Source organism: Rhizopus delemar, genomic scaffold (genome assembly GCF_000149305.1).
Source record: "Rhizopus delemar RA 99-880 supercont3.12 genomic scaffold, whole genome shotgun sequence".
NCBI lineage: Eukaryota > Fungi > Mucoromycota > Mucoromycetes > Mucorales > Rhizopodaceae > Rhizopus > Rhizopus delemar.
In genome coordinates this window covers 1509068-1530699 of record NW_027137838.1, presented here as the reverse complement: position 1 = coordinate 1530699, position 21632 = coordinate 1509068, and the positions used below count along the sequence as shown (strand labels likewise).

The following is a 21632-nucleotide window of genomic DNA, read 5'->3' as shown; positions in this document are numbered from 1 at the left end:
TCCACCTACATATGGAATCAAAAGTAGTACTTTTTATTGTTTACAAAATTAGAAAAGTACGTTTGACTTTGGTCAGAATGGAATATATCACTTTGTAACAGAAGCAAAGATCAAGATGAGCGGGCACAAGGATGAAAAAAAAAAAAAAAATGAAATTCTGAGCCAATTTAATTTTGTTTTTTACATGCTAAAGGTACGTATTGTAGCCATCTTTATTCTGAGTAAAACTTTTACTAATTCAACTGGCTTTCATTACTTAGGTTTCTTTAAAAGAGACATTTGAAGGAGTTCAAAAAAGAGGATAAAGTAAAAGAAAGACTGGGAGGAATCTCTTTGTCGGACAAGTCCTAGGCTGTTTAGCTTAAGCTATAATAAGCATGCTAGAAGAAACTCTCTTTCACGTTGTAGTCGGATGTCCCTCGTAAATCGCAAGTATGACCAGGTCTTTCTCTTTCCTCACTGTCCTACCGGACACCAGATCATCTCTGGTTATTTTTATTACGCTCAAATACCAACAATACATCCCGCTCCAGTCTGATCAGCTCCAATGCACCGGTCATGGTTTTTATGCTCTGTGGAAACGCCACTGGTTTTGCTTTGATGAGCAAACTCCTCGAGATCCTTCCTGAGGGTACTGCAAGTCTTTTATGACGCATTTTCCTTTTTGTTCAATTCCGCATCATTTAAAGTGCTATTTGAATACTCCAAAAAGACATTTTAAAAACTTTGGGAGTGAAGCGATAAAAAGCTGTCTTGAAAGTTACTATAAATAAAATATATCAATGTATTAGATTGGCATCTATATATTCTATATCTCGATTCATTTTTCAGAATAGATCGATGTATGAACTGCCAATGATTATTCGTTTTGTTATGGCAGAGTATTTAATCATCGATGTATATATTTTATGTTTTGTGATTAATCTATGAAAAATTCGTTCATTAGGTCATGATTTTGACAAAGGCAATTTAGTTTGGAATAAAATAGCTTGGGTTTATAAGGAATTGTTGCAAAAATTAAAAACAGGATTTCATCATCTGAATATCAAACATGTTCAAAAAGTCTTAAAGTACATGTAATGTCTTCGTACAAGTGCAAGCCATTAGGTGTGTTATGATTACGGCAAAAATAAGGTACGTGAAGAGAGAGAGATATACGACTTGGAAAAAAGGAACAAACAGGATAGATCCAATAAATGGATTAGAGCAAGCGAGTTGAAATAGTCTCTGTAAAGCAAACTTGGTAGAACGGATTAGCAAAATAAGTAATCATTTGTATTGATTTATTACTCGCTTGGGTCAAGAAGATTAACCAAAAAAAAAAAAAAAAGTATAGAGAGCCTTATTCATCCGAACCTCACCAGTTAGCGAGAACTTGTTGAGAAGTCTGCCTTCTTTTTATTAAATAAAAAAGGGAATATGAAATAGGCAGTTGACCTTCATTATGGGGCTTCAGAAATTTGGTAAGAACAGTCTGGCGCCTTTGCAATGGCTAACTTATCCATTTTATTTTTTTTTAAAAAAAATTACAAGTTCCCGTGTTGTACTGAGATCTTTATTATCGTTTATAAACTATGGGAAATTCAAAGTTGTAATAGGTTAAGTGGTAAAATCATACTTTCAAAATTGGATGCTTGATGTATTAGTAGGAAAAAAAAAATTGAAAACCTGCTGTTTTAGTGGAAAGGTACCACTGATTGTCAAAGGTTCATAAAAGTGTTTATTTCAATCAAATTTATTCATGTTCTAGTCAAGAGATAGGATGATGTCTAAAGAATAAGATAGAAACCCTTCATTTCCGTTGTTTATATAGTTTAATAAACACAAGGATCATCAATTGCTTCTTCAGATCGTCTAGTCATCCTAATGCAAGCTTAAAAAAAAATACAAAAGAAAAAGCTCAATTTGTTTTTCTAACCATCTCTTTTGAATTAAAAATAAAAAATTGTTGGAAAATAAACCAAAAAAGAAACAGTTTTGAAAGATAGAAACTGTTCATGTATCAAAAGTAACAATGGGTTAATAATCAGGTTTAAAATAAAAGAGAAAAAGAAAAGGAAGGATATCTTGTCGATATCGTCCACTGTAGCTCCTATTCCATAAAAGACAAACAGTCAATGTTTTTTCACTTTAGATAACAACCGAAAGCAATGCAAATCAGACTGTTTTGTTACTTGGAACCGATTTTCTAAGCGAATAGGACAGAAAAAGATCAATTTTTATTACACAAAAGTTTGAAAGAGGAAAGAAAGCGTTATTTATCAAACCAAAACTTTTTTTTTTTTTTCATGTGGAGCAGACGATCAACAAATAATGACATGTAGGATCAGCAATGACCGTGCTTGGCCTGGGTACCCTGACCTTGATTCAACAAAACAAAGGACTTATAGGTTAGCCCTCTTTCATCCCAAAAATGAGACAATCCAAAGCACTCAAATTCTAGCTCCGTGTCATCACTGGCGATCAGATATCATTTGTGTCTATTGGTTTGTGTTGGATGAAACTAGAATATTGAACTTTTTGGAAAGACGAATCCCATTTTTTTGTTCTCGTATTCAACCCATGCTTTTTAAATGGTGAAGAATGATCCACTGAATACAGCTCACAACGCACGAGAAGATGCACAAAAAAGGCAAAGGTTGTAGATAAAAATAAACAAAATTAAAATAGGCAAGCCATTTTTACATGGTCTTTCCGAGACTCAATATCTAAAGTCGCATGAAAGAAATCTGAATCAACATTCATCAAGCATAACAATCTCAGGTCTGTCCATGATTTTGACGTACTTTGAATAATAACGGTTGGTACAAGACAAAGCAATGCCTCTCGAGTCATCCTGTTCATCTTTAGGGTAACACTGTACTGAGTCTCTGAAAATAAAAAAGAAAAAAAAACTTACAAGCGGTCACTGTAATTGTCTTACAAATAAAAAATTGCTGATCCTTTTTTTTTTTTTTTATTTTCTTTTTGATCAATTTCTTCTATTTCATATCCCTTTTCTTTTTCTCCATTCCTTACTTCAAAAGATGCAATCTAATGAAAAACCCAAACTTCCATCGATTCAATCTATGCTTGAAGGAATTTCTTTAGATGAAGGTAATCTATACTTTTTTAAGATGAAAATAATAAAAAGAGAGTAGCAGCCAACAGATCGAGAGGACACAGAAGACATGCATCAGAACATTCAAGTGCTTTTAAACCTTTTGTTGATCAAAAGGGTATGAATGAAACCAGTGTGTCTGGACAACTGGAAAAACTTTCAATTCAGCCTATTCCAATAGAGCCTAAAATTGATGAACCACCCAATAATCAAGCATTATTATTTCATCATTTACCTTTCCGACCTCATCTCTCTTCTTATCGTCATAACCTGCATTCTCGTTCTTACTCTGATCATACCCATCCTTATCCAACCACCACCACCCCATCCACCGTCACTCGTCATCGTCGTACGGTGTCCACCAACACATTCGATCTCTTACTTCAGCCTCATCACCGCCCCGCCATCGACCCTCCCCTGCCGCTCTTGTGCACCTCTTCTTCCTCCTCATCGACCGTGACCACCAACGCACCGACCAGTCCACATACCTCCGAGGAGGAAGAAGACGAAAAAGAAGACGAGACGGACAGTGAAGGATCAGTCTATTCGGACACGGCACAGAAACCATCCCAGGTGAGCAAGAAGCCCATGCCACAGTCCAGAAAGAGACGACCCCCGCCCAGCAAGCGATACTACTGCTCCTACTGTTCCAAGGCCTTCTCTCGACCTTCTTCCTTACGCATCCATACCTATTCTCACACGGGCGAAAGGCCGTTCGAATGCCCAGAGAAGGGCTGTAACCGTAAATTCAGTGTTCAGAGCAACATGCGGCGTCACCTACGCGTTCACGGCACAAGCCGATCCAGCAAAAGAAACCCGACGGCCCTCACACCTTCTGAAAAAGCCCAGTGGATCAACAAACCTCTGGCAGCAAAACCCATCATTTGGAACAACTCGAATCTCACCTTGTCCACACCAGATCATCCACACTAAGCCCCTCCCCTCCATCCTTTACCTCACCATGTTATTTCCGATCGTGTGTTCATCATGAGGGTGACATCAAAGCATGTTATTTTAAAGCCAGAAAAATAAAGGCATGATGGATCACCTCCTTTTACACTCTCTTTTTTCAACCCTCTCCATTTCCTCCTCTCCTCCTGTTTTTACAGAGTCATTGCCTTTGTAAGAATGCCTTTCTCCCTTAAAAAAAAGCTTTTTCTTTTGATGTCAACCATCCGACATCGAACCTTGTTCCTCATAAAGTAACATTCGACCCAATGTCATTTTTTATATCCAAGAGGAATGGTAACCTGGATGAGGTTGGGTACGAGAGAACTAAAAATAGACGACGAGGCACAGGGTAAGGGAGGGTCTGTGTGAGCAAGGGACAGGTCCATCTTGCAGTGAAACAGGCAAGAAGCATCACGTTTGGTTCATGGCAAGTCCAACTGAAAGTGTAGGAAACGTTTGAAAGATAGTTTGTCATTTTGGTGTGGTGACATGACATCTCCTCTGTACCATCCACTGAGAAAAAAAAAAAAAAAATGGGACGAGAGGCGAATTTGCTTGCTCAAAGGATGTGCTTTTGGGTGTCTTGAAAGTGTCCAAATGTCTTGATTCAACTCAAGACACAGCAATCGATACACATTAGATATAAACGTTTTATTCAGTTTTTAATTTTTTTTTTTTCAAGAGTCACTCGTTGGGAAAATAATACGACCTCACTGAATAAAAAAAGTCAACTTCTTTCAACAGGCACATGCTGTACTGATTATCAAGAAAAAAAAAAAAAATAACGAGAGCATGGGTCTGACTTGAACCTTTTCTGTCCTTTCATTCAAGTTGGGCCCCATTCTGTTTGTTTCTTGCCATCCGATCTACTTTGCATGATGGAAGGACTGGAACCATTCGCACACTTTTGCTACCATCCACGTCTGTTCTTCTTTCATGATTTTTCTGCAATCAAGCATCATCGGCCCTTGGTTAAATGAACATCTTATTTCCATTCAATAAGACCCTCATCACCACTTTATTGGGGGATGGTGTCCTAAAGACAACCGATCAATATCTCTTGATGCATCATTTTAAGTATTCTAAAATGCATTAGTATCAAATGAGTCTAGCTAAAGATCTTTTGATAGTTAAGGAAGGATGAAGAGTACCATTTAGTTTTATATTCACAAGATCACTAAGGTCCCGAGAAACAATACGATATCGATGGACTGAGAAAGGGAGTACTGGATTGAAAGCCTTGTATTTTTTTTGGGTGGCAAAATCAGGATTTGTGATCTGATCATCACCTATTTGATTCTTCTTTCTTATTTTTAGGCCAAGAATAAAACACATCCTAACTTTAACTTGCCTTCCTCTTCAATATTCTATGTTTCTAGTAACACATTGTTCTAGAGGGATATAAAAAGACACTGTCCTTTCCAGAGGCCTTCTGTGTATATAAAAAAGAATAGGTGATCAATCATAGATACATGTGTCATTTATGCGTTAAAATGATTGAACCTTCAGGTGCTTGACCATGTAAATTCCAATGTCTTACCCAAGCGTTTCTATAAAGTGATTTAGAGACATGAATACTTTCTCTAATTCGTGACTTTATTTATTTCATTGTAAAAAAAAAAAAAAAAAAAAAATGGTAAATTTTCATTTTTTTTTTTTTTTGTATAATTAACAATGGACAAAAAGGAGCCCAAGAAGGCATCCAGTAGACTTTTGAGCATGAAGGTTAAACTAAAATAAAGTCGACATTGGATTCACCATTAACTATTGATATATAGTTCATGCAAAGGTCTTTAGAAAAAGAAGTACAAGAACAATTAGAAAAGGAACGTAAACGAGTCATTTCAGAAGCTGAATGGGTGATAGACACAAAAGATACCGAGATACAGAAACCGTAAAGTAAAATTAAAGAGGATTGTATTCATTTTCTTACACGTCTTTGATATATAGTAAAATACAAATAGAATGTCAATCAAGTTATCTTGCATTTACACCCGATTCAACAGTAGGCAGACGATCCTTCAAGAATTTCAACAAGGAAACAGAAGTAAAATAATAATAATACAATAAGTATTCTGAGAGTTTGACTATCTGTTTAGAGAACCAATGAAGAAATAGAGAACGCACAAAGAAAGGCGCGAGAAGAAGAACAAGACAATGCTCAGAAAGCATATGAAAAATCATTTGTTCAAGACATGGCGACAATTCGATCTGTCCAAAAGAAATCAAAAAAGAGAAGGGCACCCAAAGAAGCCGATCAACCCAAAAAGCAGCCTAAAACAACAGGTTTTATAAAGCCTGAATAAAAAAATAAAAATAAAATGTACATAAGAAAGAGTCACGTGCTCGATAGGAATGAATCTTTTTTACGCTGAAAAAACACACACGCATCTTTTTCTTTTTTTTTTTATTGTAACAAAATAACAAACTATGGAACCTGTTGCACGCAAAAAATTAAACTTGGAAGTGCTAAGACGACATGACCCAAATATTACTGATATTTTAGACCAGTCAGCACATGCAGTAGTATATAAATTCGACATTGAGAAAAAAAGCTGGGTAAAGACACCATCTGGTCTTTTTTACATCTTGTCACTTTTATCCAACTAAAATTCGTTTATTAGGAAAAACTTGGATATGAAGGTGTCATGTTTCTAACAAAAGGGTAAAAAGGGAATAGAGTAAGCTTTGGATGTATTTAACCTTTCACTGTAGAAAATGTCATCCCTATTTTAGTTTATATGTGTTGAACAGATTATCCATCGAAAACTACTGTCTGAATTTAACAGATTTTGAAGAAATCAACTTGACAGACGAGTTCATCATTTATCAAACAACGGAGGGTTAGAAAGAAAAAAAAAAAAACATTGCGTCAAGTTTTGTTCATTTTTACATTTAGGAGAAGCATGTGCTTTATGGCTATTTGAAAAGAGAGATAGAGAGCGTATTTTGTCAAAAGTTCAACAGTAAGTTCAACAGCTCACTGAATCGGTACTTTCTTTGCTTAGTTTCTAAAACAATAATAATGCAGATTACATGAAGGCATCAAGTCTTTACCTTCAATCCAGAAACTACAAAAACCAAACCCGCCAGAGCCTAAAGTGGATATACTTGACATGCTCAAAAAGGCATCAGACAAAACCACGCTCATTCCTGAAAAACAAGAAAAAAATTCGCCAAAGCAGCACGAAGGCAACGAATTGCTCAATATGCTAAAGCCAAAAGAAGACCCAAGACGTTTGCCGTTTGTGTCTGAACAGCCAGTGATGAATGGTAGTCCAGTGCAGGTCATGGCACCGCCTGTTCCTCCTCCGAACGCGAGAAATCTGTCTTTACTCCAAGTCCTTCAGAGTGGTATCTCACCTCCTGTACCTCCTCCTATACCTCCACAACAACAACAACAACAACAACCCTTTTTACCACAACAACAGATGATGGGTTTGATGCAACCCGAGATTGCTAGAAGGTTCAATGGGCGGCCGTTACTGTCAAAACATGAATTTATTCAACAAGTGCTTACTATGATTCAGGTATAACAAAACATTCAGGTAGCCATGCTTCTTTTTAACATGTCTTAGCGTGATCCTGTCTTTCTTGATTCTCTTTATGAAAATTATAAAAGTCAAATGGTTCCTCATCCTCCTCCTCCTTCTTTTTAATAAAAAAAAAAAAGAAAAGAAGCAATCCAACAGTGGCCCTTTCAAAAGGCTGGTCAGAATATTATAAACCTGGTTTTTACAATGTTTATTTGCAAGATCAAAAAAATGGGGCCATTGAATAAGGATGGTGAAGGACTTTATGACGTCTTGAAAGTATTCATTTGATGGAAAGAAAGGTCGTCTAGTTGAATGGATAGCATCATTAGAGTAAGAAAACAAAAGGCTTTGTCATTGGGCCATAAGGCTGGTAAACAACGCAACCATGTTAATGTTATGTTTTCTTCTACATTTACTATTAAGGTTATCTGTCAAAAAGAAAACCCCCCATTTTGAGAATACAAGGGTAGCTTCTGACGGCAAGTCATTTGCAATACTAATAACACCGCCTGGATACCATCTTTATTTCATCCACTGCAGCAGTTAATTTAATACTGCTTATTGAGCTTGATACCTTTTTTATATGTTCCATATACAAAAAAGAAAGCATTATTCTTTTTATAATCGGCTGGCTGTTTGCCACCTGCTGTTCAAACAAGAACCATCATTGATCTACAGGATGAACCAGCCGTTAGCTTCATTTACTTGTTACATTCAACTGCACGGAAACTAGTGATACCATCAAAGCTACCCTCTACTCTGTTGGATGGTTCGTCTTTTAGAAAGCTCCAACGCGTCGTTTTTCTCATTCTTTATTTTTCGTCATCCAACCAAACTTGCTTCAGTACATCTTAGCTCAAGGATTTAAAAGAGAAAATAGCGTTATACTTTCTTGACTCTGATTTTCTTTCAACATCGTCTTTTAAGGTCCAATTGAGCGCAAAAGCAATATAATAAACGTTCGCCCGGACCCGATCAATTCTTTAGGATGTTCATGCTTAGAAAACCTCTCCTTTTGGGAACAAGAGTAAAAAATGTGAAAGGGGAGGAATGAGTGGGGTTATCAAAGAAAACCTAAAGGAATTGATTAAACCATATAAGAAGCTTTTGACCGGTGACTCTGATTTTGGGCATTTGCCCAGCAAAATAGCATTGTCAGCGCCAAAATAAGCTTTACGGCGATACCTATTTTCTATTGGATGAAATTCATACCTCGACTTGGACCAAAAAAAAAAAAAAAAAAAAAAGGGTTGTCTTTTATTTTTTTTGTAAAGGCATTATTATGGATATTGGAACCTCTTATGGTCTTAGTGGACCTAGCATCACTATAAGAGAGCTTACCAAAGATCGCATCAACTTTATTCTTAGTGACACTGATCTTAGGTAAATCAATTTGAAATCAATAATTAACTGTACTCAATTTTACACAGTGTTGCAAACGCTCTTCGTCGAGTTATGATTGCCGAAGTACCTACTGTTGGTAAACAAAAATTGAATAAAAATAAAAGAAAACGTGCTAATGGAATAATATATAGCTATTGACATGGTAGAAATTGAAACAAACACAACTGTACTTGCTGATGAATTCATTGCTCACCGACTTGGTATGGTACCTATTGATAGTCGAGAAGTGGAAAAATTACGTTATACTAGAGTAAGCTTGTCACGATTTGTCATCATTTGAGACCAAAAAAAAAAATAACGATACATTTAGGATTGTACTTGTTCACAATATTGCTCAGAATGTTCTGTAGAATTAACACTTCACGTCAAATGCACAGATGATAGAACAAAGGATGTCACGACACGAGACTTGATGTCAACCAATCCTTCATTTACACCCGTGTTACAAGGTATATAAATGTACATGATTACTTGACGGATCTCTCAACTGTCATCATAGACAAGGATGATTCAGGCGTACTCTTGGTCAAGTTGCGTAAGGGCCATGAATTAAAACTAAAGTGCATTGCGAAAAAAGTAAGAGAACAGACGCCATAACAAAAAAAGACTGACGGTTTGTTAGGGTGTGGCAAAGGAACATGCTAAATGGAGTCCAGTGAGTGGTGTCGCATTTGAATATGATCCTTATAACAAGTTAAGGCATACATCTTATTGGTTTGAAGAAACAGAAGAAGAATGGTAAGAGGATTGTAGGTTAAAATAGAGAGCCCATACTAAACAGTAGAATACATAGGCCATTGAGTAAAAATGCACAATTCGAATCTCCACCTGACAAAGATGCACGTAAGTTGTTTAAAATAACCTTTGGACGCTGTATTCATCCTCTCTTTTTTTTTAGCTTTTGATTATAATGCCAAACCAGATAAATTTTATTTTGAAGCAGAAGTAAATTTGTTTTTTTTAGTGGAAAGTCATGCTTTTACTTAAAATGTTATATAGACTGTCGGATCTTTGGCACCTGAAGAAGTCGTTACTATGGCAATGAAGACACTTGTTGATAAATTAGCTTATGTACAAATGCAAATACAAGAAGAAGTAGATATGAAAGAACAAGAAAATCCAAATGCTTGGAATAATTATTAAAAAAAAAATATTTTTATTGTGGGTATTGTTCTTTATACCACTATACGTAACGAATGAGTTTCTTTTATAATCTTCATGTTTAACTTACAGCTACACTTAATTTGATGCCTTCATCTAAGCTCACTTGAGGCTCATAACCAAGTATAGTTCTTGCTTTCTCAATATTAAAATAACGCGATGCCATGGCTTGTTTTAACCTTGCCTTGGACAAACTCTTTTTCACTTGGCTCTCATCCCAAAACAATAGCTTAAAGCGATAGATTTTCTCTTGGATAGACGCAATAGCAAAACTGGTTTGTTTTGACAGGATTATTTTTTTGTGGTTAGGCATATAATAACCATAGGTGGCCCAGACACGTGAAGCAAAATCCCAAAAAGGAATAGGCGTTCCATTGGTGACATTGAAAGCTTGACCTGCTGCACCAGAGTCTGGCATCGCGAGCTTTTGGGCGGCCAAGACATGAGCATAAGCAATGTTGCCAACATAGGTAAAGTCCATCAGGGACTGATTATTGCCCGTTTGGTAGCGGTGTTGCCCGTTACGACAAATTTGGATCATTCCAGGGATCGTCAGATGATCTCGAGGACCAAAGATGGCAGAAGGACGAAGTGTGCAAGTGCGTAATCCTTTAACACCATTGGCGTTCAATACTTGCTTTTCACATTCAATCTAAACAAGCCTTGTCAGGTACTTTGCTACTCATGCATAGCTTACCTTGGATTCTGTGTATACGTCAATGGCTTTGGGCGGATAAGGTGTATCTTCATCCACATTCACCATGTCTTCACCCGTGGAAATCACACTTCCAGAGCTTGTGACCACAAGGACCTTGATGCCTCTCTCCTGACATGCCTTGATCACATTCAATGTACCCTTGACATTGATATCAAAATAAAGGTCGCGAGGTGGATGATCTGAATCGACCGGAGGTGGAGAAGCGGTGTGAATCACAGCAGTAATGCCTTCTAAAGCATCGTATACATCCTGATAGTTGCGCAAGTCGCCCACCACATACTGGACGTCCGGTTCGGGATGCTTGGGCCTAGATAGATCAAAGACGGTGATGGTGGAAGCGTCTTTAACAAGACGGATTTGTTCTTGAACATGTTGACCTAAAAATCCATTACCACCAATGATCAAGTAAGAAGTCATTTCAGAAAAGAAAGAATGATAAAAAAGAAGGATTTTTTTTTTACGCCTCGCTTTTTTTTTTAGCAAAGCCTCACATTCACTCCTTTGTGTACACTGCGCAGAAAGATGACAGCGATGCTGTCTTTATTTGCTAGCCTTTGAAATATCTCCTTATGCAGTTGCTTTTGTTTTTGAGAGAGCATCTAATTCTATCTTTTGCATATTCATTTTTCTATTGCAGAATCCTCAAACATGTTTTAGAAGTAAAGACATATAAATAAATGAGAAGCAATAGGCCTAGAACATATTGTGCACATATTCAAACTGTAATGTCGAAAAAAAAAGAGTGTATACAATATAATTTTATAAAGGCAGACTTGGCGGTTGTATAGACAAAGGGAGGTATTAAATTTGGATTTGAATTTGACATTTCGAACGACAGATACCATTTATAGAATGAAATATTACATTTTAAAGGTAACCCCTTTCTTTTTCCTTTTGTCTCTCTCTCTCTCTCTCTCTCTCTCCCCTCTATTTTTCTTTACATGAAAGCACTCAAAGTCATATGTCTCTTTTTATTCAATACAGTATTTATTCAGGGACAAAAAATCAATTTGAGCCCTTTTGAGACAAGACAGCAAGATGTAAAGGCACTGGCAGCTATTTTAGTGGAAAGCGATAACTTTCTGTCTTCATGCAATCGTTGTATTGCTACACTTCAACTGTTGCAAAGAATTGCTTATTTACCTGAAACATTTTTTGTTTCCACTGCTACAGCAATGTGTAAACAAATAAATCAAATGGATGTTGAAGTAGTAAGTCTATCACATCTTTTTATTATAAATACGCTTATATTGAATTTAGTGTGAAGGGGTGATTAGTGAACAAGGGCCTATTGTCCACAAAGTGATTTCAGTAAGCAAAATGATAAATAGGATGAGAGAGATGATTAAATGTACAGTAGACAATGGATATACCTGGTAGAGACGGACAGCTCTTATGTGGTGCTGTCGTTGGTTCCTGTCCTTATCCAGGTACACTTGAAAATATATAAACAATCCTATTTAAATTAAAACATGACATCATTCATATAGAGGTCGATGAATGGAATGTCCCTTTTCCAAAGCCAAAGCCTAGCGAAAATCGTAGTCAGGAACAAATAAAATCTGAAGGAAAAACATTTACTGTATTACAATTAAGTGATTGGCATATTGATTTCGATTACCAAGTAGCTAGTAATAACAACACGAATGAATAAGTTAGCTAATTGGATTCATAATAGCCTGGCTCTGAAGCAAGTTGCAACAAGCCTATTTGTTGTAGAGCTGCATACACTGATAATAAAAATATTACAAAGAAAGCCTCTCTATGGGGTAAACAGCAGAATGTGATATCCTACCATTAACTAACACTGATTTACAGGAGAATACAATTGCGATTCTTCATTAGGATTAATTGAATCGTTACTACGCCATATTCCTAAAGTGGAACCCAACATCCAGTTCAGTATCTTCACCGGTGACATCCCACCTCACGACGTCTGGTCCACATTACCTTTCGGCAAAACACAATTCATTCAAGACCAGAGCTATGAGTTGTTCCATTCTCAATTTGATTCTCCTTCGCTGATCAACTCGAATGTTTTTCCTACTATAGGTAACCATGAATCCGCTCCTGCCAATATTTTTCCTTTGGAACATTCCAGTATTCCATCTAGAAAGACATACCTTGATTTGAAATGGCTTTATAAAAGCCTGGCAACTAATTGGCAACGCTGGCTGGGTGCTGATATAAATTCGTTTACTCAGTCAAACACAGGAAGTTATGTGACAAGGCCTATGCCAGGTTTAAAATTAATTAGTTTAAATACGAATTTTTGTTATATCTTGAATTGGTGGCTTTTTCAACAGCCTACCCAAAAGGTAAATCCTAACGGAGCAGCCATACTTTGTGAAAGCACTTATACTCTTGTAGGACCCAAATGGTATTCTTACTTGGTTGGTGAATGCATTACAAGATGCGGAAGATAGAAATGAACGCGTATGGATCATTGGACATATTCCACCTGGTGATAGCACGTGCTTCCACGATTACTCAAATTATTACTCTCAGATCATTGATCGCTATTCCCATATTATTTCTGCTCAATTCTTTGGTCACACCCACAAGTAATTGCCAGTTTACAATAATAATACTATCTGCTAAATAACAATTAGGGATGAAATTTCTATATTTTATCGAAACAAACAAGAAAAGACAGCAGAAAATGCTATATCGGTTGGTTACGTCGGTCCATCCGTGACTCCCTTGATGGATCTCAATCCTGGGTTTAGGTAATAGATAAGAATATAAATGGTGGCTTTATATAAATTATTTTGGAAATAGGGTGTATAAAGTGGATACAAAGACTTTTGAAATTGTGGATTCCATCACTTATATAGCTGATCTTGATAAAGCTCACGATAAAGGCAGCGAGCCAGTTAAGCAAATGTTATAAAAACAGTTTCAAGAGACTAATTCGTATCGAGTAGAATTGGCATATTGAATACTCTGCAAGAGAGGCCTATAACTCTTCCCTTGCTCAAATCACCTCTCCTACATCGCCTCTTTCTGCTAGCTGGTGGCACAATGTCACAGTGGATATGGAAAACAACGAGGCGACATTTAATAAGTATCATTTGTTTACATCCAAATCTTCACCTATCATAAAGGAATGTGATGAGAATTGTAGAAAGAACACGATTTGTGGTATAAGAGCAGGTAATTCGGAGCACCGATGTGATCATCTAGCGAATATCTATGGACGCGAACGGTATACAGCTGATCCTCATCTTTGTGGGTTTCCCTTGACCAGAAAAGTTTAGGTTATTGAATAATAAATCCGCTTTCTTTCAGTCATTGAAAAAGAAAAGTATACAAAGAGAAACAGGCTGGTTAATGATTTTCCGCAAACCCCACCAGCTGCTCTTATTTGACTGTTAACGTTGGGAAAGACAGGAGCATGAGGGCCTATTGCACTCCATAATATACATGATCATCCTAATCAACCTATTTCAGTGATTTGAATAGCGTATTTTTCAACTTGCAGATAACTTCAAAGGTCTTTTTACAAAATTGGTCTTGAATGAGCCGTATTTCTTTGCGGTAACTTCTGTACATTTAACTTTCACAAGAACCACATGTAGATCACTACAACATCTAAAGAAAAGACCGCTCTTGTGGCCGTCTTTCGTTGTAGGTATACATTCAGTAGCATGAATCGGGTTGCTGACTTTTCTCTCTTATTAAACGCAAAGCGTATTGGCTTCTTAACAACTACTTTAATCGCTTTTAGTTTTTCAAAAAAAATTCAATCATACACTAATTATGAGATTGGTATTCGGCTTCTTCGTATAGCTCAAGCATGCTTCTATTCTCATATTCTCAATGGAAAAATATATAATAAAGCCAATCAAAACCGAGCTAGAACCATTATTTTTGGGTGTGTTTATAGTTCTACTTACTACAAAGAGTGTCAGCAAATACAAAACAAAGCGCTTCATTCTATATATTGTTGTTAAATAATAGAACAACATCATATAGTTCAAATCACTCGTACATAATATGGATCAATTGAAGAAACATGCAAGTTGGTCAAGTAAATCAGATATCCTCGAAAAATACCACTTCAAGCCATTGAATAGATTTCAAGAAAGCCAATCCATTAGCAACGCTTTTTTTTTTTTTTACAATGAAGAATGCCGCTAGCTCATTGGAAAAAGAAGATGATGCAACAAGCGTGTCTTCTAATCATGCAGTTGCCAGTGCAAAAGATAGAGAAGTGGTGGTTGTCCCTTTCTGCTTTAGATTATATCTCTTTGCTAATTGTTTCCTCTCAATCGAATCAAGAAAAATAGCTGGGATGCTTCAAAGATATGAAGAAATAAGACTTGAGAGTTTTTTTTATGTTATATTAAATCTAAAGATAAAGCATGGAATGAAATAATCTTTATTACCTTTTCCCTTTCACTCCAGCAACTATGTGATTCAATAATTGCCAATTGGTACCGAAAGCATCGCTCTTTTTTCTCTCTAGTTCTTAAAAATTAGTTACAGTGAATGATATATATCGCCAACTGGTGTACGAAGATGGATGGGACAAGAATTAATAGTGATGTATTTGTTTTGCAGAATCTGTATTCTTTAGAAAAATATACAGATTATCAAAAGAAAGTCTCAATGGCTAAAGAAAATAGTCTTTGCAAACAATGTCTTGGGTAGTTTCAATTAGCCAACACTGTAGAAAAAACAATCAAAAAACAGGGAACCAAGAAGTCGCCAGAAGAGTTACCGTTAATGATTTGGCTGACTGAAAAAGATACTTTTCCAAATTCTATCAACCTTGTCTTGACAAAAGCATAATATGTAGAGAATGTACTAATACCATAATACCGAGTAAAAGATTAAAATCGCCAATTTTTATGCTTTTTTTTTTTTTTTTTTTCTATTTCCGAATGTTTGCATAGAGGGGAACAAAAAAAAAAAAAGACGTGTCAGACATACATTTTTCTTTTTTTGATAAAAATGGACTTGAAGTTTTTTGCTGATCTTCAGCAATCACTTGAAGAAGAAGCTCAAAGAAAAGAGGTAAATTCATGTTACTGTAAAAGAAAAATAAAGTAAAATTATTGCAGGAAATTCGAACTGCTGTTAAAGAACTTGACAAAGCATGTCGTCAACTCAATGCCAAACTAAGTCAAATACACGCAAATCCCAAAGGACCTGGTAACAATAGGAATGAACTTTCAAACAAAAAAAAAAAATCCTTACGCGTTGATATAGTACCAAGTATCGATTATAGTGTAGCGCAAGAACATATCCAGGTGCTTGCCAAATTGATTCCCCCTCATGAATTCTATCGATACAATGACTTGTGGTCACGCACGACACAACAAGCGGTTTATCTGGTTGTATTTGAATCTTATTTAGAAAATAATGGAATTGTGGATAATATTATTCCAAAAATTGAATCTTCCCTTGGTGGTAATGATAATTTGGTGAGGTTGCGCTATTTGCTTATTCATTAGTTTAAATATAGTCAAGGTGGATATACATAATAATCTGAATGAATTTCACATTCAACTAGAGGATATACTTCATGCTTATATTTCACTCGTCAATGAACTGGTACACACACACACATATATAGCGATAGTAAAGTTTATTTATTCAATTGTTATATAGTCAAGATTAGCTGTAAATTGTGTTACGGTGGGTGACTATGATCGTCCGTTGTTGATTTCAAAACATGTAAAGGACTTGAGTTCAGGATTTCAATTATTAAACTTGAAGAATGACGCTATTCGTAAAAGGTACTTTTGAGATATCAAAAAGAACTGATAATAATACTATGATAGGTTTGATAGTATTAAATATGATGTTAAAAAGATTGAAGAAGTGGTATATGATATTACTTTACGTGGATTACATAACCCAAACAAGCGAGTCTTATCTGATGATGACCATCAAGAGGTTAAAAATAAAAAAGCCTAAAAAACTGCAGCAATGTGTAACAGAAAAACACATTAAGCCCTCTATTTTTTTTTATTGTTGACCTGGTAACGGGATTTAAGAAAAATAAAAGTAACCTTTCTGACAAGAGAAAAAAAAAAAAGAAAAAGAAAGACGACTATAAAAAGAAAACAAATGTTCATTGATGATGCTTCATTTTCATGAATAAAATACAAGATCCCTTCGGACGATCAAATTGAATGATTTGAAGGGAAAACAATAAAAAGGATCCTTATTTATTCTTTAGAGTTCCCCCTTTTTTTTTTTCTCTCCTTTTTTTCACCTCAATGGAAACCGTTCAAAATTATAACGGAGGCATTGTATTTGTGAGTTATTTGATTTCAGTGATTGGAGCACAAACAACATTAGAACTATTGACGAAAAGAACACATATTCACGGCTTATACAACTGGTAGTTGACTCATTTTTTTTGTTCATGATTTAATTTGATCTTTAGGTTCTTGTTGACAGCAGCAGCCTTTGTGATGGGAGCAGTAACAATTTGGTCCATGCACTTTATTGGCAACAACAGCCTAGATTTAAGGATCAATGACAAATCCTATCAATTATCCTATAGAGTGGGCTATACATTTGCTAGCTTAATTGTTGCTATCGTTTGCATGTTTATTTCTTTTACATTTGTTGGCATCACAGAAGAAGTCTACCTATCACGTATTATACCAAGTGGTGTCTTTACTGGAGTAAGCATATTTTATATACATTAATGATAGTACTTGCTGATTATACCTGTAGCTTGGTATTGTTTGTATGCATTATGTGGGTAAAGAATGTTTAATAAAACTATATATAGACTTATATAAATATGTATACAAATATATATTTTTAATAGGACAATATGCAATTGAATGCTTTACTATCGTCTACAAGACGGGTTATATTATTGGTGCAACTGTGATTGCTTGCGTCGCTGTTACTGCAGCTTTATACATATTTTTTAAAGTACGAGGAAACTGGATGAATTCGTGGTACAGAAGATTGGGTTGTTCTATGTTGATGGCGCTTGCCGTTTGTGGTAAACTAGAGTAATAAGTGGTTCTTTTCTGTTGTTCATTATGTACATATAGGGATGCATTACACTGCTTTGGCTGGCACTACTTTTTATTTACCTATAACGACAAGCATACCTCCAAGACCGATGCTCAACACGGTAGCGTTGATAAGTATAATTACTGTAACAATCACTATAGCTTGTGTGACATTGATATGCATTAGTGTCATCACCAACTTTAAAAATAATTGCAAAGACGACGTCAAGAGACTTGTATTGGATTGCTTCATGATAGATCAAAATGAACGTATTCTAGTCAAGGTTGATGGCACACTTCCGATGAAAGAGGTTTTTCATGATTTGGATAGCAGCGTACATTGAAAAATGCTATGTTTTTTTTTTTTTAAAAAAAAAAGTATAACTTTCTTTTTGTCTTAGGAATTAACAGCAGGATTCAGTTTAAAGCATGCTTTGTTCAATCGATTATTCAAAATAACCATACACAAAATAACACAGCCAGTCTTTGTCAGCGATCAATACTCGGACGCATCCGAAACTCTTTTTGATATCATCGAGCAACAATTTATACGTGCCGTAAACGACTTGCAGAAGGAACTCTGTTTTACGCATCATTCCGAGCTTGGTATATTGAGTGACATTGTGATTACTGCTCAAAAGAGCAAGAAAATTCAGCTAAAGTCAATCCATGCCTACAGCAATTCTGTAGATGTGACCCTGCTATCCAAATTAAAAAAGTGGATCACCTCACGCAAGGAAAATGACAGTCAAATGATACTTCCAAACCATCTTTCTATTGATGATTCAGCAGGAGAAGACGTACACCTTTTTCTAGTGCGGCAATTGACCAGTGACAAGGACGTGACGCGTCTGATGTCTCAAGGCTATCGATTTGCTGAACCCACTTTTATCTCCAAGATCATGGCAGCCAAGTTACGAATACCTGTCGACAGGATGCATCAATGCTTTCTGGACATGTACCAACTCACACGTCCTGTTTACCTCCCTGAAAAAAGACTCTGTGCGGGCACGTTTATACTGATACAAGAGGATGAGGATCTTTGTTTGTTGGTGGATAAAGTCAGACGATACACTTTTCCTTTTGTCGAATTGGACGGTATGCTGGACACAACCGACATTGAGATGATCAACACTGTCTTGCAAGGCTGTACTTTACAAGACATGTTAACACTGCAAAAGGATATACTACCCAATCAGCGGCTGCGTGTAGCACTCCATCAGGCAGCCGACAAGTTGATAAGTACCTTGCCAGCACTCTTTCAAAATACAGTATTGCAACCCACGTTCCTTGATCTGCCGGCATTTGCGCTCACATCATGCCCATGTCAGCTGATTCTGTTTACTGCCTTGAGCAGCCATCCGGTTCCGGATACCAAGTATATTCCTTTATCGATCTACAAATCACTTTGTGGGCATTTGACGGATCAGGCCGTCAGTCGCTACCGCTCCGAACATCGCTCTGTAAGGCCTTACTCGATGCAGCAGCAAATCTACAGACAGGCCTTTGATACATCGTTAGAGGAGGTGACCTCCATTCAAGAAGAGATGGTGTCTTCCACAGACGACGTCTTTTCTTTACCACCACCTCCACGTACCAAACGAAAGCGAATGTCGACCAATGTACTTTCATCCTCCTCATCCATTCAGTCAGTGACCATTTTACCCACCAAAGATAGGTTTTGGTGGATAGATACCATTGTAGAAAATATCATTCATAATAGCATTTAAAATTGTTTTCTTGTATTACTTTATTACATATAAAGCTTGCACTCTAGTCATATATACACATATTTTATTCCGATTGACGGTCGATTGCTCTTGATAATGTGATTGAGCTTGTATCTAGAAACAAATCAAACTCTAGACTGTTTTCTTCACATTGCAATTCTTTCCACATCTCTTTTAAAGATAACAAAACATCCAATTCTAAACAGTCACCTTTTTCTGTAAAAAAAAAGTCAGTAAAGCATGTTTGTCAAGTAGAGTGTTGTATCTTACTTTCTACTAATTTGACACCTTCTTGATATACAAGAGATATGATCCAATCAGGTAGTGTCACCAATTGTACTAAATCTCTAAATTCACGTCCTGCAGCTGTATAATCTGATTCGTTGACGCTTTGTTTGATTGCCAAAAGGTAACTGTAAACCTTGGTGTACACAGTTTTTTCAGGTCGTTCTTTTATATCAAGTTCAACTAAGGTACCTAAGGTGGATGTTATTCTCTCTTCTCCCCAAAAAAAAGGCTACTTTAAGAAAAATTTACCAGTGGATGAATAGTCTTGAATGACTTGTATTAATACCATATCAAAACATACGAATCTTTCTGCAAGTTCAAAATAGTCTATTGCGTTTTGGTATTCTTTTAAATCAAGGTATTTTAAAGCCTTTCTCTATACATGGATGATGAGTTAAAGTACGCGTGCTTTTAGTGATCTTTACTTCATAGATTGCTAATCCTTCTCCTTTCAGTTCATGATCCACACAAAAATTCACCATCTTTTTCAGCTCAATTTCATTTTCAAATTCCATTCTTTTTAAATGCTACAGGATAACTTCAGTCCACCTTTCCCTTTTTCCTTCTCTTCTTTATACCTCATTGATAGCCAACTTCCCCGTCTCTTCACATGCCAATAAATAATAAAATCCATCCTTCCATGCACCACATCCATTCATCAAAGACGACGCATAAAACACAGTGAAATAATCTGTACATTTCAACTCCAACATGCTTCCGTCATTCAAGGCCACCTGTATCGATCGATCCAACATTTGCTTCTTACTGAACAAAAAGCACAAGTGTACTATTAACCACCAATCGTGTTGGACACAAAAACTAAACGCACTGTAGATGTCACCGATCATGAGTGATTCCAATAGGTCACGGCCGCCTTCACTAGCATAAGACGGTGTCGTCGTGTTGTTATAGAGACGGGATGCGATATGGATCTGGACAGGATGAACGGCGTGCCGGGAGATGGTTCGAATGTCTCCTAAAAGTAAGTTGCAAAGTATGACGAGATCTTTGGTATCCTCTTGCTGCTTTAACTGGGCCAGGAGTGGATGAAGTATGCTGTGGCGATCAGGTTGTGAAAGTGATGATTGAATCTCTTTTAAAAACGGAACGAGATCTGTGGGGAATGTAGAGATGGCAGCTGACAAGAGGTTAGAAAGTGAATCGAGTTGTCCAAAGAGAACAAGACGATAAGCAAATGGCCAGAAATCTTTGTTTTTAAGCGTGGAAATGTGAATGTTGTATCGATCGTACTCCCACAAATAGCCTATAGAATGTTTTTTTCATTGTCAATAAATTATAGATGGTAGCTCTTGCAAAAAGGAGCTTACGTTGAAATACTTTGCTTTGCCAATCCAAAAGTTGAGTTATTTGACATGGTTGTTCTTTTTGAAAATACAAAATCTGACACAGTTCCCAAATAGACTGTAATTCGAGCATATATTTTCTTTCTTGTATAGATGCAGCATCATAAAACTGCCATAAAGAAATCAGTACGTGTCTTTATGATTTTTTCTCTTTACTTGTTCTAAATGTTGTATATATTCTCCTAATACATTGGTGTATTGTTCAGCGAGCGAATCCACACTGCTTTCACTATATAGGTTGGTTAGTAGAGGACTTTATTTTTCAAATGTTTTACTTTAGAAATCGAAATATATTTGCTGATTTGATATAAAGCTATTTTAAATGGCATTAGAACAAATAAATGAAGGGTCTTCTCCTTTTACAAGTTGTCGTGATTCAGGTATATTT

The 21632-nt window shown here is 36.3% G+C and overlaps 9 protein-coding genes across 9 annotated transcripts; 7 read left to right on the top strand and 2 right to left on the bottom strand.

Annotated features, from left to right (window-relative positions):
* Nucleotides 1–3026: 3026 nt before the first annotated feature.
* RO3G_13834 (uncharacterized protein) lies at nt 3027–4033 on the top strand (the record flags this gene model as incomplete). Its single annotated transcript, XM_067668418.1, has 2 exons — nt 3027–3096; nt 3282–4033. The coding sequence occupies 2 exons, from the start codon at nt 3027–3029 to the stop codon at nt 4031–4033; spliced, it is 822 nt and encodes a 273-aa protein (XP_067524519.1).
* Nucleotides 4034–5684: 1651 nt separating this feature from the next.
* Nucleotides 5685–5949, top strand: RO3G_13833 (uncharacterized protein; the record flags this gene model as incomplete). The annotated part of the gene is made up of 2 exons (XM_067668417.1): nt 5685–5687; nt 5830–5949. 2 exons carry the CDS (start codon nt 5685–5687, stop codon nt 5947–5949), a joined length of 123 nt encoding a protein of 40 aa, XP_067524518.1.
* A 1392-nt stretch (nt 5950–7341) lies between these two features.
* RO3G_13832 (uncharacterized protein) lies at nt 7342–7710 on the top strand (the record flags this gene model as incomplete). Its single annotated transcript, XM_067668416.1, has 2 exons — nt 7342–7581; nt 7630–7710. 2 exons carry the CDS (start codon nt 7342–7344, stop codon nt 7708–7710), a joined length of 321 nt encoding a protein of 106 aa, XP_067524517.1.
* A 1159-nt stretch (nt 7711–8869) lies between these two features.
* On the top strand, nt 8870–9733 carry RO3G_13831 (RNA polymerase Rpb3/Rpb11 dimerization domain-containing protein; the record flags this gene model as incomplete). The annotated part of the gene is made up of 6 exons (XM_067668415.1): nt 8870–8970; nt 9018–9067; nt 9123–9241; nt 9302–9440; nt 9491–9567; nt 9614–9733. The coding sequence occupies 6 exons, from the start codon at nt 8870–8872 to the stop codon at nt 9731–9733; spliced, it is 606 nt and encodes a 201-aa protein (XP_067524516.1).
* Nucleotides 9734–10147: 414 nt separating this feature from the next.
* On the bottom strand, nt 10148–11287 carry RO3G_13830 (uncharacterized protein; the record flags this gene model as incomplete). Its single annotated transcript, XM_067668414.1, has 3 exons — nt 10148–10174; nt 10223–10804; nt 10850–11287. The coding sequence occupies 3 exons, from the start codon at nt 11285–11287 to the stop codon at nt 10148–10150; spliced, it is 1047 nt and encodes a 348-aa protein (XP_067524515.1).
* Nucleotides 11288–11811: 524 nt separating this feature from the next.
* RO3G_13829 (uncharacterized protein) lies at nt 11812–13763 on the top strand (the record flags this gene model as incomplete). Its single annotated transcript, XM_067668413.1, has 8 exons — nt 11812–12081; nt 12131–12181; nt 12231–12300; nt 12361–12501; nt 12689–13188; nt 13241–13434; nt 13483–13599; nt 13652–13763. 8 exons carry the CDS (start codon nt 11812–11814, stop codon nt 13761–13763), a joined length of 1455 nt encoding a protein of 484 aa, XP_067524514.1.
* A 2066-nt stretch (nt 13764–15829) lies between these two features.
* On the top strand, nt 15830–16798 carry RO3G_13828 (uncharacterized protein; the record flags this gene model as incomplete). Its single annotated transcript, XM_067668412.1, has 5 exons — nt 15830–15892; nt 15940–16030; nt 16088–16302; nt 16490–16617; nt 16663–16798. The coding sequence occupies 5 exons, from the start codon at nt 15830–15832 to the stop codon at nt 16796–16798; spliced, it is 633 nt and encodes a 210-aa protein (XP_067524513.1).
* A 503-nt stretch (nt 16799–17301) lies between these two features.
* On the top strand, nt 17302–19592 carry RO3G_13827 (uncharacterized protein; the record flags this gene model as incomplete). Its single annotated transcript, XM_067668411.1, has 6 exons — nt 17302–17517; nt 17570–17597; nt 17667–17859; nt 17902–17997; nt 18050–18197; nt 18264–19592. The coding sequence occupies 6 exons, from the start codon at nt 17302–17304 to the stop codon at nt 19590–19592; spliced, it is 2010 nt and encodes a 669-aa protein (XP_067524512.1).
* An 860-nt stretch (nt 19593–20452) lies between these two features.
* On the bottom strand, nt 20453–21255 carry RO3G_13826 (uncharacterized protein; the record flags this gene model as incomplete). The annotated part of the gene is made up of 2 exons (XM_067668410.1): nt 20453–21144; nt 21219–21255. 2 exons carry the CDS (start codon nt 21253–21255, stop codon nt 20453–20455), a joined length of 729 nt encoding a protein of 242 aa, XP_067524511.1.
* Between the last annotated feature and the right edge of the window lie 377 nt (nt 21256–21632).